The sequence below is a fragment of the Olea europaea genome, chromosome 8, assembly GCF_002742605.1.
Source record: "Olea europaea var. sylvestris chromosome 8, O_europaea_v1, whole genome shotgun sequence".
NCBI classification, from domain to species: domain Eukaryota; kingdom Viridiplantae; phylum Streptophyta; class Magnoliopsida; order Lamiales; family Oleaceae; genus Olea; species Olea europaea.
The window spans coordinates 4,598,612-4,614,892 of NC_036244.1; the positions used below are offsets into that span (position 1 = coordinate 4,598,612).

Consider the following 16,281-nt stretch of genomic DNA (forward strand, 5'->3'; position numbering starts at 1 on the left):
AGCTAAACTGTCGAGCCGACAAACTACTCTATCATTTTGCCACCCCTATACAAATGGTTAAAGTCAAATATATAAAGTTACGATAGACAGTAAAGTTATTCGAATAAATATTAAACTTGTTTAATTGATAGTCTAAAAACGTTTCATACGGTTTGGTTCTCCATAAATACAATGAACATACAGAGTATTCCATGGGCCGAACTTTGATGAGCCGAACCGAAGAGCCAAAAAAACTACTCTGTCATTTTGCCACCCCTATGCAAATGGTTAAAGTCAAATCATATGAAGTTACGATAGACATTATAGTCATTCAAATCAATATTAAACTTGTTTAATTGATAGTTTGAAAACGTTTCATAAGTTTCTCCATGAATACAACAAACATACATCTCTTGTTCGATAGCAACCGTATACCAACAAAAAACACCATATCAATGCAATTCAAAACACACTCGAATTTAATAAATTTGTGGAAATATTGTTGCTTTGGGCTAATTTATATTGTCAACAAGTAAGAATGTTTTGTTACATATTAAAAAAAAAAAAAAAAAAATTGCTGTACGTAAAAAGCCGAAGTAGAGATTAAAAATGCGAGAGGCAACTGTGAAACAACTCTAATATCAGAGCCAGGTTTCGATCCTGGGACCTGTGGGTTATGGGCCCACCACGCTTCCGCTGCGCCACTCTGATTAGTTGGTTTTTATTTGGTACATAATATTAATATAATTATATACTTTCCTTTTTTCTTTTCAATATTCTGAATGTTCTTTTTGAGCATGTTTGGCTTGGTTAGAAGTGCTACAAACAATACACATAAAAAAAAAAAAAAAAAGAGATTTTGTCATAACTTCTCAAGAGTATGTCTCTTTATGCTATCGAGAAAGTTTATCAAAATTTTTGTTGATTTTTAAGCAAAGCTAAACATACTCTGCATAAATTTTTTATGTATGTTAGACGTATCATTTTAATCTTATGTAGTTATTTTCATTCTATTGTTATCTTAAGTTTCTTTTACATGGTACATAACCTCACAAAATTTGTATCTTTCTACGAAACTAAATAAACAAATTTGTCAAATCACATTATTCAACGCACAAACACATATTAGACAATCACACATGATTTGTATCCAAATAGTTCAACTCAATCTTCATCTTCTTCAACTAAACAACTTTCTTCCAAAAGCAAAAGGAATTTGAACAAATGAACCCATTTTTTTGGCCCTAAAACTACAAGAGAAAGAAATGAGTTTTGTGTAAGATAAGATGCAAAGTGCCAAACACATAGCATTGGACACCAACATGTGGGTGGTTTGATTATGAATTGTCAACTTGTCATGATTTAAAAGCTTTTCTTGATAATATATTGTGCCTGCTTTTTGAAATTCTATCGTAATAAAGTATATGGACTAACCAACATGTTAAAAATAGGATAATGATTCAACCCACTGGCCATCATCAAGTAATGGTATTTTGAAAATATTGCTTATTTTACCTCTTAATCGCATTGATATTTTAATTTTTCAGAATAAAACAAGAGGCACGACTCCAGTTACTCAAGCTAGATCATCAATTTGAGAAGAAAAATGCTAGGGCTCTCTACACGTGGCATCCTACCTTCTCCAATCCTCCTTTGACACGTGCAAACTTAGTGTTGAATCACATGTTGTCGAAAATTCGACTAACACAATCAAAAGAACAAATAAAATAAGCAGAAAAATAGAGAACAGTAAATGAAGCGAGGTATGCCAATAAAATAAGCAAATCTCCTTAAGACAGATTTCGTCCCCAATGAAGTGCAAATGGGATTATGGACGTATGTCTCTCAAGATACAATGCTCCTTCCAAAGTCGATACTGCACAATACAAACCTTGTCGGTTGAACCAATGAAAGATCGTACTCGAACGGAATAACCACGGGAATATAAGAGAATTTTTAGAGCAGAATATGGAGAGAGAAGAATTTAGAAATCAATTGAATTCGTAATTGATTTGGTGTATCAAAAAACGAATCTGGTGATCTCTATTTATAGAGATTGAAGTGTTTTATGGAAAAAGTGTGTGACATTTCAGGAACTGGTGCACCACTTGGTCTGATTTGTCTTAGCCATTGGATCGCACTATTTTCATGATCAGACGGTTCAGATTGAACCATGAAGTGAAGTGTCCGTTCATCATGCATATTCACCAATTTTTGAACAGTCACAGCCATGTGGATGCCGCGCGTACATCTAAGTGCCAAGTGCGCCTCTAAAGCGCCCAATGTGTACTTTGTGACTAGCCTTTGGCTAGCTAAAGTTAGCCAAGTGGTAGGTAACTTATTAAATTATATATTATTCACACAACTCACTATATAAATAAGACTATTTTCTTGTAAACTTTCGATGTGGGACTCCTTTCCATATAAAAAACACTTAAAATGAGTTTATCAACATATGGGCCTACATTGGAGACTTTTCCAATTCACCCAAATTAATTGCAATGGCCCACATCATTAAATATTACATTNTACATCATTTTCAAGTTTTCGAAATGTAGAAGTTAGACTATTTTTCATAATTTAACTTTCAGTTAGGTAATTCCAACTTAATAAATTTAATAGAAATTTCATACATACTTTCAAACTTATTAACAAAACTTTAAGTTTCAAAATCATAATTTACATAATATATAGATAGTATCATAATTTAAATAATCTTTATGGGATAAAGTAATTTTTGACTTTTGTCAAGATAAAATCCTTTAAAAATTGAAACTAAAGTTAAATAAAATTATTTCATAAAAAGAAAAAAGGGCAAAAAAAATTTAAATTTTTTTTAAAAAAATTAATAAAGCGCACCTAGGCATGCGGGCAACATAGCAATTGATCGTTCAATTCATGCTTACTTTCAAGACAAAGCGTTTAACCTGCGTCTTGCATTTAGACAACGCTTAGACAAGCATTTTACAACACCATCACAAATTTACAACCCATATAGCATGTGCGGCCGTAATGAAAGCTTGACGGTACAAATGTTAAAAATAAAAACGTTGAAAAAGACAATAAGAAACAGATTCTCAGAAGTGTAAATGACATTTACTGTAAGAGAGAGTTGCCTTTTCTCGTACATGTTGGACTCTGCAGATAATTCTACTTTATTTCGAAATTATACTTTGCTGGTTGGGCACTTTAATGCTTAGACTAAATTAAATTTGAAGAGATCTGTAGCCAATGATTTATGTACGTTATTTTAATTCTGCTAGCAGCAAAAAAAAAATTCTTGATTTCGTCTAATTCCGTCGAGATTCATTGATTTTTGGCACTCAACCCTAAAGAAAAAGTGCATAAAACAAAAAGAAACGCTGTATAGGCGTATAGCTTCTGTTTCTAAGCCAGAACTCTTGTTTAAAATAAACCCTTTTGACTCAAACCCCTTGTAATCTTATTTCAAACCTTGTGACCTCCATTTTTTAAACCCTTTTCCGAGAATTCCACTCTACTTTTCAGATGCCATTCTTGTAATTTGCTTCTTTTTTATTCAGAGTTCCAGCTTCTAGTTTAGTTCAAACCAGTGAGATTTTGGAGCCAAGAAAAACAAATTCTTGAAATGAAGATGCCACAAATTTTTACCCGGTTTTTCTTGGATGGATTCTTGTTATTACTGTTACAAATTCATGGCAGTGCTGCTGCAACTCTTCTTGAAAATGACAAGCGGGCATTGCTGGATTTTGCTGAAAAGCTTCCTCATATGAGGACTTTGAACTGGAATGAGCAGTTTCCAGTGTGCAAGAAGTGGACTGGAGTTGGATGCAGTGAAGATGGCTCAAGGGTAATTTCACTAAGATTACCTGGGGTTGGTTTTCATGGACCTATACCACAGAATACATTGAGCCGCTTATCAGCATTGCAGATCTTAAGCCTCAGATCCAATCGTATTAATGGGAGTTTTCCTTTGGATTTTGGTAACCTTAAAAACCTTTCTTATCTTTATCTTCAGTACAATAATTTTAAGGGTCCTTTGCCTTTGGATTTCTCTGTGTGGAAGAACTTGACTGCTGCTAATTTGTCTAATAATGGATTCAATAGCAGCATTCCGTATTCGATTATGCATTTGAATCAGCTCACTAGTTTGGATCTTGCTAACAACTCACTTTCTGGCGAGATTCCTGATTTTCATTTGCCAAATTTGCAGTTTCTTAATTTATCATACAATAATCTTAATGGTACTGTTCCCATATCACTACAAAGGTTTCCAAAATCAGTTTTTTTGGGTAATAATGATTCTTTGATGGAGTATACTGTTTCCAGTTCTCCTGTTGTTTTGGCTCCTCGTGATGAAAACCCGAAAAGTAAGAGTACACAAAAATTGAGCGAAAAGGCATTACTCGGAATTGTCATATCTATTATAGGGATTCTTGCTTTTGGCATTCTATTGTTTATCTGCTGTCTTAAAAGAAAGAAAGAGGATGGTTTTCCTGGTAAATTGGAAAAAGGAGGCATGTCGCCGGAGAAAGCAATTTCTAGGAGCCAAGATGCGAATAATAGATTGGTATTCTTCGAGGGATGCAATTATGCGTTTGATTTGGAGGATCTGTTAAGGGCTTCCGCAGAAGTTTTGGGGAAGGGTACTTTTGGGATGGCTTATAAGGCAATACTCGAGGATGCAACGACAGTGGTGGTGAAGAGGTTGAAGGATGTCAGCGTTGCAAAGAAAGAGTTCGAACAGCAAATGGAGGTGATCGGAAACATAAAGCATGAGAATGTCATCGAACTGAAGGCTTATTATTATTCGAAAGACGAGAAGCTTATGGTTTATGATTACTACAGTCGAGGCAGTGTTGCTTCAATGTTACATGGTATGTTTTGTTTGATTCATTCAAAAAAAACATGCTACTGTGCCAGAGTAATTTAACTAATTGTTGACATGCTGCTACAAGGCATTTTATCGTTGGACTGTTTAAAACATGGTCATCTTTTCCGTCAAATCACCTACTGCCAGCTATGATTCTGGCACTGCTTCTGGCATTATTCTTCTGACAAAATGATCGTTTTCCTTCAGTCTATGAAGTATGCTATTGTTGTTTTCTCTTCTTATTTTTGTCTAACATGCAGGAAAAGGAGGGGAACATAGGACTCTGGATTGGGAAACAAGACTAAAGATAGCCACTGGTGCTGCAAGGGGTATTGCTCGAATCCATGCAGCAAATGGAGGGAAGCTAGTTCATGGAAACGTTAAATCGGCAAACATATTTCTGAATCCTCGACAGTATGGTTGTGTTTCTGATCTTGGCCTATCAACAATTACGAGTGCATTGTCTCCACCTATTGCTCGTGCTGCTGGTTATCGTGCTCCAGAACTTACAGACACGCGTAAAGCAACACAACCATCCGATATCTACAGCTTTGGTGTGTTGTTGCTCGAGCTCCTCACTGGTAAGTCCCCTGTCCATACTACTAATGGCGACGAGATTGTACACCTGGTAAGATGGGTCCATTCAGTTGTTCGAGAAGAATGGACCGCTGAAGTTTTCGATGTGGAGCTGCTGAGGTATCCGAATATAGAGGAAGAATTGGTCGAGATGTTACAGATAGCAATGGCATGTGTGGTAAGAATGCCCGACCAGAGACCTAAAATATTGGAAGTGCTCAAAATGATCGAAAATGTTCGACACAGAGATTCTGAGAATAGGCCATCATCTGATAATTCAACGCCTGTACCTCCATCACCAGGTGTTTGAGACATATCTCCCTTTCCTAAAGCAAGTACTGAATCTTATCGTCAGTTCACCATCTTGGTGAACAATTGCATCTAGACCTGATTCTAGTTTAAGGAAGAGTTGGATTAGGTTATGCATCGATGATTAATCTGTAACTATCGACCAGTTGGCTGTGTTATTTTCTTTCATCTTATATGTACATTGAACAACCAGTTTGCTTTTATTATCTTGGTTATTCTTCGTTGAGCATACTCAAGTTTCTTTTTCAGCCATATTGGTGGCTGGACAATATAACTCCTGCTCACAATGGGCAGAAGATCAATTCTACTGCTTTTAGACTACGTGTTTTTAGACTACGTGTTTACCATTGTGGTTGAAACATGTTGAATCCCCGCATATTTCCCAAGCCTGGTCGACATCCATTTATGAAACCATTATGAATATCAAAATATGAAAAAAAAAAAAAAAAAAAAAAACTGAGAATTACGAAGCCAGATATATTATAACATAAGCAATACTATCAATGAAACAATATGTTCGAATTACAACTCTAGGTAGATAAATAAAAACTCATCCTTAGCACACCGCACATTAAAATAGTCTTCAGATAACTCGATTTTTCAAAACCTAAGCATAAGCTTACTATATCGTGTCCTCAATTATCTCAGATATTCAATGGAGCATCAAATGTGTGGATGAGGTATGTGAGCACCAACGCCAACAACATCAGACCACATGCAATCCCCTGGTCAATTGTAGTACCTGGAAAATAATTCAAGACACGGGGGAAAAATCCCACTTCATTTCTTCACCTTAAATTAGGTTAAATGCATCACATACACAATGTATCAGTTCGCATAATCAAGAAAGTTAGTGGGATCTGTGGTTTTGGGAAAATCAGAAACAGAAAAGGGAACAAAATATTTCAATTTAGAATAGCTTTCAACTATAGAAGAAAGAAAACAGCACCCTAAACCTTTGTGCAAAACAAAATGTTTCAATCCTATTAACACATTAACATAAGAACTACTAGTCTGGCGTTATATATATTCTTCAAGAGAACAGAGGGGGAAATCGAATATGTAAATGCTTCTGATATATGAAGACTTCTATTTGTACCTTTGATGCGTAATGTCAAAACATAGAATCGAAAAGAAATTACCGCGCGATTCGTGACTGAAACTATGCATCATTGACAAGACAGATATCTTAAAACTAGATTATTTACTAAGCTAAGCAATATGTCCCGAGATTCCAAAAGCGAGAAGGTGATAAGTTCTGAACTAAAGACTAATCTGGCCCCTGAAATCGAGCACCCTCTCTTACAAGCAAGTTCTACATCTGAGTTCTACCCAAGTGCTCGTAATAATTTAATCCTTCCAAGTTTTTAGAGATTATTATTCCAATTCCTAAGCACATAATTGAATTTCATTATAACAGTTGTCAATTATGCAAAAATGTCAGCCTAAATATGCACATCAATGTGCACATATTACTAGATCTCCATGATAAATTACCCAGATACCATTGCAGTAAATTAAGATAATGCTTTTCAATTAAGCAAATTTAAATACATTCTTCTTCTTGATAGAAAAAATAAATTAAAGTTTTCGAGTTCTTAAGATTTCGATTTCTTTACCCATCCAAACAAAAACAAACAAATCATACATTTTCAGCATTTTAACAAAAAGAAGAAAAAAAAATTAAATGAAATACACGAAAATCAAATCCTAGATTTCTAAGAAAAATCTCACCATCACTTGTTGGAGCAGGAGCGGGGGCCAAACCTTCGTGGCCATGGCCCTGAACAGCGGGCAAAAAGATTGCAATAACAAGAACAAAACTTGCAATGATACCAAACGAAACCTTACGAATCTCTGCCATTTTCTTTGCTCTTTTTATTTTCCTTCTCTCCGCGATTGCCCTTTTAAAGAAAATGGGTTCGAAATAAATGTTTAGAGCCTCGCAGAGAGAATAATGCCCGAAATTGGTAGAAAAGGAAATATTCTCTTCACATTAATGGTGGAAGCGAGAATGGAAAGCATGTTTTTTTTGCAGATTTTAAGATTATTCCATGTGTTCGTGTTTCTTCGGATTCCTTTCCTTCCAATCAAAGAGAACGGGAAGAGCAGGTTGCCGGTGAAAACAATGTGGGCCAAATTTGTAGGACTCAAGCATTTATTCGCCTTTTTCCTAATAATCTTTATTTTTTCCTCCATAATTATTAAAAATATAAGTTATAAATTTTAGTTACTTCAGATACCATTGCAGTAAATTAAGATAATGCTTTTCAATTAAGCAAATTTAAATACATTCTTCTTCTTGATAGAAAAAATAAATTAAAGTTTTCGAGTTCTTAAGATTTCGATTTCTTTACCCATCCAAACAAAAACAAACAAATCATACATTTTCAGCATTTTAACAAAAAGAAGAAAAAAAAATTAAATGAAATACACGAAAATCAAATCCTAGATTTCTAAGAAAAATCTCACCATCACTTGTTGGAGCAGGAGCGGGGGCCAAACCTTCGTGGCCATGGCCCTGAACAGCGGGCAAAAAGATTGCAATAACAAGAACAAAACTTGCAATGATACCAAACGAAACCTTACGAATCTCTGCCATTTTCTTTGCTCTTTTTATTTTCCTTCTCTCCGCGATTGCCCTTTTAAAGAAAATGGGTTCGAAATAAATGTTTAGAGCCTCGCAGAGAGAATAATGCCCGAAATTGGTAGAAAAGGAAATATTCTCTTCACATTAATGGTGGAAGCGAGAATGGAAAGCATGTTTTTTTTGCAGATTTTAAGATTATTCCATGTGTTCGTGTTTCTTCGGATTCCTTTCCTTCCAATCAAAGAGAACGGGAAGAGCAGGTTGCCGGTGAAAACAATGTGGGCCAAATTTGTAGGACTCAAGCATTTATTCGCCTTTTTCCTAATAATCTTTATTTTTTCCTCCATAATTATTAAAAATATAAGTTATAAATTTTATTTACTTTTTGATCAAAGAATTCACTCGTTGAAAACCAACCATCCACTACAACATGACTTAGAATAGCACTAAACGAAGCCAAAGTATGGTCAATTTCATTTTGCGCTTAGAGGATGAAATGACAAGAATCACACCCAACTAACTCAAAAAAAAAAATTAGTCGTATTATAAGTGAAAATTGAAGCGGAGAATAAGATAATTTCTATTGGTGTTATAGGAGAACAACACTCCAGCTTTGAAATTCTCATTCCACTCCTCAATTGCAAACTCTTTTAATACATTCCTGCATTTCTATCAACTTCAACTTCAAAATTGATGGATTTTACCAATGCTTGGTAAGCCAACATTTTTATTAGGAACCATTCTTGTTGCATCTATGATCAATCTTGATTAACACATCCACATTGAGCTTAACTTGTAAGATTTGGGAAGGTCTTTACCTTGATAACTATCCCATGTCAGAAACGAAAGTTGCCTGGTTTTTATGAAATTTTATGATTTTATTTATTCCAATATCGATCGAAATGAGGACCCCACCTTTTATTATGGGAATTAAGTTGTAGCATTACACCTATTTGGGAGGGTTTTGTGAAATTCAAAGATATAAATTTTCGGAAGAATCTTCAAATCTCATAGTCCCGTCTACCATCTACGGAGTTAAACATTATTAGAGGTGGTGGTTAAGTCTTGTAGCTTTAACACCATTCTGTGACTTGATCGATTTGGATATTGCTAATTACGCTCGAATGTAGACTGACAAAATGATTCGAAACATTTAGTGAATTAAAAACAATCCTAAATTTTATCTCTCAAACTCTTCCCACAAATCTTCGTACCTATTCAAATTCCATTTCAATTTTATATTTTTCCTCTGACTTTACTCTAGAAATTATATTGTTCCTTTCTTCATCATCCTTCTATCTAGTTGTAAACTTGTGACAAGTAAAATTTGAAATAAATTTATTTTATATGTTCTTGTTAACTTATTTTACATATTTAATTTGAATTCATTTTAAATATGAAGTAAATCTATTTATTTTTAATCACGATCTTGTAAAAACTAAAGAATTTTGTTACAAAATATGCATATTATCTAATAAAACGATACCATTTCTCACCACCTTTAATTATGGAAAAAATATCAAATTTAATTACTAAGCCTGTCCGGTTCCCAATTTTTTTTTCTTTGATTTGAAAGGATATCAAATTCCAATTAACATAATTGTTGATTTGTTCTTGCTCTCCATAAATACGGTAGCAAAATCATTTTCCTATTTAATTTAGGGAAAATTGCAGCAGCGATCGCTGATATTTTCAATTTGTGCAAACTTTATCCTAATTTTCAATTTGCGTCACCAACAATCTCTAACCTTTCAGAATTCTGTATTTGGAGTCCAAATGGATAGAATCCATCCACTTTTCTGTTAGTTGGGCAAAAAAATTATTTTGACCATATTTTATCTATTTTTGATGGGACAAAATGATAATTTTATATTTTTCTATTATAAACAATTAAATATATTATATCAAAAATAAAAAAGAAAATAAAAGAAATGGGAGACGTCTTCTTCCACCCCACCCCACGAAAACCAAACACACAACCTCCGCCTCCAAAGAACCATCGCCTGTACTAGCCACCACCACAATATCCGTTAATCCATCATCTAATAATTATGCAAGTTCCTACAAAAATCCACATTCACAGAATACACACAATCGAAATTTGCTTTGCTGTTCTTCGGACCCATCGAATACGTAACATTTAGTTGCTATTTCTAGACAGAACGGCAGTGCCCATGGTCGTCGCCATCCCTACCCAACATCCCCATGCGCACCTATTGACACCATGGGTTCCCACCATTTTCAAGAAATTATGCAACACATTCTTCCAGTTTGCACACAATGCACTCGCGAAAAACGTTTTCTCCTCTGATTCTTAACTGACACCATTTTGATGAAAGCCTTCAACTGATGGGTTACCAAAATTTGGGCCTAAAAGTTTATTGGGTTACCAAAATTGAAGAGCTACCGGGGTTGCACCATTTGATTTTATAGTGGTAGGATTTTATTGTAGTCAGATTTTATTGGGTTATAATGGTCGAAAGGTGAGTCGTAGTTGGGAGGATTTTGCTAATTATTTTTTGCTAGATTAATCATCTTGCTGGATTTTTGTTTGCTGGTAGTGGCGTTGAAGTTGGCTAAAAGTGGAGGTGACGGTGGCTGCCTGTTTTTAGGGGCAGGGTTGGGGTGGAGAAGAAAACAACCTATATATATATAATTTTAGATTTTTTTAATTTTTTGTTTGCTTATTTATTTATTGTGTTAATTTTTAAATTACCATTTTACTCTTATTAAATTTGGTCGAAATAAATTTTTTTGTCAACTAACAGAAAAGTAGACGGATTCCTTCCATTTGGACTTCAGATGCATATTTTTGAAAGGTTAGGGATCATTGGTGGTACAAATTGAAGGTTAGAGTAAGGTCTGTAAAAATTGAAAATATTAAGGATCGTTGTTGCAATTTTCTCTTTAATTTAATTTTAAGGAAACCAGGAGAACTGGTCGTCTTGGCGCCCGCAGAGTCCAACCATTGGAGTGAGATTCCACATGGGCATCTGGCTAGAATCTGAACACTTTAGCTGGCACCACATGCCACAGTCCGGATTCTTCCACGTGGCGAGATCTTATTTGATTTAGTTGCAGGCACCACCACATCAAATTGTTTTCAAAGTAACCAACAAATAAAAATAGGTATACATTTTATTGTGAGTATGAAATTTGTATGAGAAGAAAATAAATTATAAGGAATTCGATTGCCTTGAACTTATTTATATGAAAATTATTAATTAAACGTATTTGATTGATTTAATTATCAACTTAGAAAATACCATACTTGTCTATTTTTTATTGATGGATAAATAAAAGGGCAACTTACAAAAATACCCTTAAAATTAGATGTGTTTTGAAAAATCATACGAAATTTTTTTTAAAAGTAAAAAATACTGTGTAAAATTAAAAATTGACACAATGTCACTTTTTTATGAAAATTGTGTCATTTTTTTAAGAAAAAAGTGACACAGTGTCACTTTTTTGTTTAGTATAACATTTTTATTAAAAAATTACATACAATATCATTTTTATTAAAAGATGTTTGTCACTAAAAAAAAAAAAGTGATAGAAATTTCTAAAAGACAATTGGAAAAAAGTGACCAAAAAAAAAAGTGATAAATTTTTTATTAAAAAAAGTGACAAAAATCCAAAAAAGTGGTAAAAAAATTTTAAAATGACAAATGTTAAAAAGTTACATAGATTAAAAAAAAAGTGACAAAAAATAAAAAAGTGGCAAACACTAAAAAAGTGACGAAATTAAACACGAGACATAACTTTATTTTAGAAACACAACATCCTATGAGTTGTAAGTAGGGATGTCAAACGGTCCGGGCTCGTCCAAAAAATTGAATTTTTAAAAAAAAAAAAGGTGCAAAAAATGCGCCAAAAAAAATAAAATAAATAAAAACACAAGCTCGCGAGCGGCTCGAGGGTTCGTGAGCTCACGAGCTCGTGGGTCGAGCCGAGCTCGCCCACGAGCAACGAGCCGAGCTTGAGCTCGGCTCGTTAAAAACGAGCCACGAGTTCGGCTCGCCACGAGCCCGAACTGAGATCGTGGTTTAAAAGGTCGAGCTAGCTCGACTCGACCCATTGCCATCCCTAGTTGTAAGTGACATAAATTTAAAAAAGTCACAAGAATTGAAAAAAAGTGACGAAATCAAATAAGTGAAAGTTAATATTTATATAGTACAACAGTAAAGCACAACAAATAATATTCAACAGCACTATAGTACATGAGAATTGACAGATTGTAGTTTTATTCGGGCTCACTATAGAATACCGGTCTTTTTACTCTAAGCTAATGCACGTTAACATAATTTGCAAATATTTTTGCTATAGTTAAAATAAATAAGCTATCTACAAACATATCTCACTAATTTCTACTACGTAAAGAATCTCTAACAAATTATATTCACAAAATTCAAAGGCCTTAACATCTAAGAACCTGGTATCATAATGTCTCATTCAAGGACTCACATAGTACATAAGTTGTTTAAGCGTCTAGACGAACAACATGCCTCTGCATCATCCCCACACCTGCAACTTCTCGATTTTACTGAATAATGCAAATATCACTTACATTTGAACTTTGAACCTCTAGGACGACACAAGAATCAATTTGCTTCTTGTCTAAGTTCTCTCCCATAATTGTGGAGTCGACAACAAATCAAGGAACATGCCTTCAAATAACACCCTTAAATCTAATGAAAAATCTTGAAAAGCTGTGGCAATTAAAAGAATTGACATCGAAACATGCAGAGGAAGTAGAAAATAATATTATAACTCAATGTTTAATTAAAAATTATGGGAAAAAATGGGACGTTGACTTTGTTCTTCAATTTATGGAGCTCAGAGTTAAAGCCTTGCTTCGTGAGCTCTGAAGTTGACGAACAATTATCACGCTCCACCAATTTCGATGCAAATTCTTCACCACTTCACCTCCCAGTTCCATCTTCCCTTCTGCTCTCCCATTCTCAAACAAACTAATATGGATATCCAATCAAATTATATAAAAAAAAAAAAATAAAGAAAGAAAAGAAAATCAGATTATTCGAAGAAAATGAGTGTACTCTCTTTCTCCACTTGGTAAGATGAGGCGCAGAGTTGTGGATTTCAATTTTTTTGCCTTTTGCAATAGAGGGTACCCAAATACCTTAAACACGCCTCTAACACGAGGAATACATAATAAAGTAGCTTAATAATAATTGGGAAAACAATCACACACAGCAATAAAAGACCTTGCAGTCTAGAGAAGCCATCTTCCCTTGCCATTTTCGAATTTTTATATGGCAGCTTTCATCCACCAATGGCATCATGTGATCCATCAAAACTTGATTTTCTCTTCATCCCGTTCGATTCACTTTCTTCAATCATGATTCGAGTCTACAATCAGTAGTGTCGCGTGAGTGAAGCCTTTAATGGATGAATGAATTGCCTTCTTCTTTGGGTGGGTGAAGCTGCTGCTACTGCTGCTTCTCTTGGTTGAATTGTGAGTTTTGGGACGGTTTGAAATTTTTGCTTTTGGGAATTTTGGGACTATTTTAGGGCGTATTGATTACGGTTATTAAACTTTTTGATTTGTTTTAAGTGTATTAATCTAATTTGTTCTTTTTTTTTAGAGTAGTGGACCTAATTTCCTCTAAATAAAAGAGAGAAAGAGAGTGTGAATTACTTAAAAAATAAAAATCACCCCTCCATATCGAAAATGTTTTCCTTATTTTTGATGAAAATATAATCATGTAACAAAAAGTTGGAAAATATTTTTCATAAAAAAATTGTCAATCAAACACTTCAAAAGTAGAAATTTAGGTGTAAAAATGATATTTTTTATGAAAATTAAAGTCAATTAAATACACTCTAAGTGAAATTTTTTACAAAGGTTTCAAACTTTTTAAAACAATGTAGAAATTTTAAAATTTTTAAATCGTAGTAAATAGTTGACAAACCTTTCAAAATTGTGCAACATAAGAACCACTGGATAGTTTTTGTCCAACAAAATCGTTAATTGACCAAAAGTCAAACTTGTGAGCTTAATTTGACCAATTTGACTAAACTACATATGATGTATGGTATATCTGACTTCAAAAGAAGTAAATTAATTTAATTAGTAAATTCGATCATGTACAATTTTAAGAATTGAACTTGAGAGATTTGATAAAGGTGATAAATACAATGAAATCGTGAATCGTAACCCTTTAACCATCATACTTGATCGTTTAATTGCTTTTATTTTCCTTAGTTTATATGAGTTCTAATCTAAACCTATGCTTCATATTTTGTTTTCATCAAATAAGAGGGATTGTTACTTAAGTTGATATTAGGATAAAGAGACAATTATTCGTACTCTTTAAGTTCTATCTACTACATTTTTAATTGACGTCATATACTTGCGATTAATACACAACTTTGGTCACATAAGGGAGTGCCATATTGAACACGAAGGATACTACTGTACGTCATTTCTTCAATATCAACTTAAATCAAAATATCCCAAATATATTTGGATTGACAGATAAGAAGAGAAGTAGTAGTTCTATGTTCTTCAATACCCAGAAAGTAATGGATTTGGCCTAAATCCTTCAAAGCAAACTCAGAATACAGGTAACACAAGTTTGAAATCTGAGAAAAGTCACTACCTCTGATGACTATGTCACCCAAAGCACTATTACCAACATAAGCAGATTATTGAAAATTTCACGTGCAATATAAAATTTAAGAACAAGCCAGCATAGTCAGAGGGTAGCGCATTTCCAAAATGTGATATAGGTAATTTCTTACAATTTCCAGCCATGACCTGATCAGTACCGGTATAGGAACACGAATATGCAGCATGTTAACATCTGGGGTGAAACCATGGGTGGCACCACATGTTCACACTTACCAGCAACCGTCCCTGGAGTTGCATGATATTCTGCCTGAGAATATGAAGATGGTTGGGCTACCAGATTGAAAGACCCTGGACCTAGAGAATTTGGCTGATATGACGTGTTAATCCTATGGTTAAAATCCATAGCCATATGGTTGGTTATGCCATCTCCAATCCAGCACCAAATTTTGCACCAAATCTTGCACCAAACTAAAATTCATCTCCAACCATTACACCAAAAATTACACCAAATGAACAGTATTTAACCATTTTCTTCCCTTTTTTTATTCTTTATAATCTACTTATTTGAAATATTATTTATTTCATTATTTCAGAAATACATAAATTACTAAATAAATAATTAATTAATCGTGTTTGATATATTTTAAATTATTTTCGTCTTTTAATTAATTAATTAATTATTATGTCTTACATTTAAAATTTATTTTAAACACAAATAATTATTAATATTAATAAAAATAATAATAATTTATTGTATTAAAAAATATATAGCACAAATTACATAAATACCCTCAACAAATTTATTTGGGAAATGTAAAATAAGGGCAAAATTGGCATTTTACACTTGCACCATTTTGCACCAAAATGGTGCAAAGTTTGGTGTTGGGTTGGAGCAATTTTGCACCAAAAAATGGTGCAAAATAGTGCAATGGTGTTGTGGTTGGAGATGGCCTTAGGCCCAAATTTGACAGGCCTCGGTTATAAAATAAAAAAAAAAGCTTGGAAAAATCATACCTCAGAAGTTAATTATTACAATAAAGCTACTCAAATTGGAGCATTCGACATAATTAGGCGACAGCTAACACGTGTCCTCTATTTTTAAATCCTATCATTGTCCCTGTTTGTGTAGCAAGATTCTAATTATTAAGTTAGAGAGTCCAAGTCTATATAAATCATATACCAAATTCTATACTGTCTATGTGAGATCTAATTCTCATACCTTGTAATGAGAATTATGACCAAGTACCATGCTTCGAGATCTATGTGCCTACATTGGACTGACTTTGCATTAGCCATGACTAGTCTCAGACAAACAATGCTATGTCACTTCACCATTCTTGATCGATTACAATCAAGAGATAAGGTGTCTGCTCTAATACT

At 33.8% G+C, this 16,281-nt stretch overlaps 2 protein-coding genes and 1 non-coding gene across 4 annotated transcripts; 1 reads left to right on the top strand and 2 right to left on the bottom strand.

Annotated features, from left to right (window-relative positions):
- Positions 1-618: 618 nt before the first annotated feature.
- Positions 619-690, bottom strand: TRNAM-CAU. Its single transcript has one exon. It is a non-coding gene; the product is annotated as a tRNA-Met (tRNA).
- Positions 691-3,114: 2,424 nt separating this feature from the next.
- LOC111398579 (probable inactive receptor kinase At4g23740) lies at positions 3,115-5,947 on the top strand. Its single transcript, XM_023025545.1, has 2 exons — positions 3,115-4,835; positions 5,092-5,947. Exons 1-2 carry the CDS (start codon positions 3,587-3,589, stop codon positions 5,715-5,717), a joined length of 1,875 nt encoding a protein of 624 aa, XP_022881313.1. The 5' UTR covers positions 3,115-3,586; the 3' UTR covers positions 5,718-5,947.
- A 226-nt stretch (positions 5,948-6,173) lies between these two features.
- On the bottom strand, positions 6,174-8,512 carry LOC111398580 (arabinogalactan peptide 22-like). Of its 2 annotated transcripts, none has more exons than XM_023025548.1 (2): positions 8,189-8,512; positions 6,174-6,458 (listed from the first exon to the last, which is right to left on the bottom strand). In XM_023025548.1, the coding sequence occupies exons 1-2, from the start codon at positions 8,316-8,318 to the stop codon at positions 6,361-6,363; spliced, it is 228 nt and encodes a 75-aa protein (XP_022881316.1). In that variant the 5' UTR covers positions 8,319-8,512; the 3' UTR covers positions 6,174-6,360. The 2 variants fall into 2 exon arrangements, with proteins under 2 accessions (XP_022881316.1, XP_022881315.1); XM_023025547.1 differs by lacking the exon at positions 8,189-8,512 and adding an exon at positions 7,451-7,808.
- Between the last annotated feature and the right edge of the window lie 7,769 nt (positions 8,513-16,281).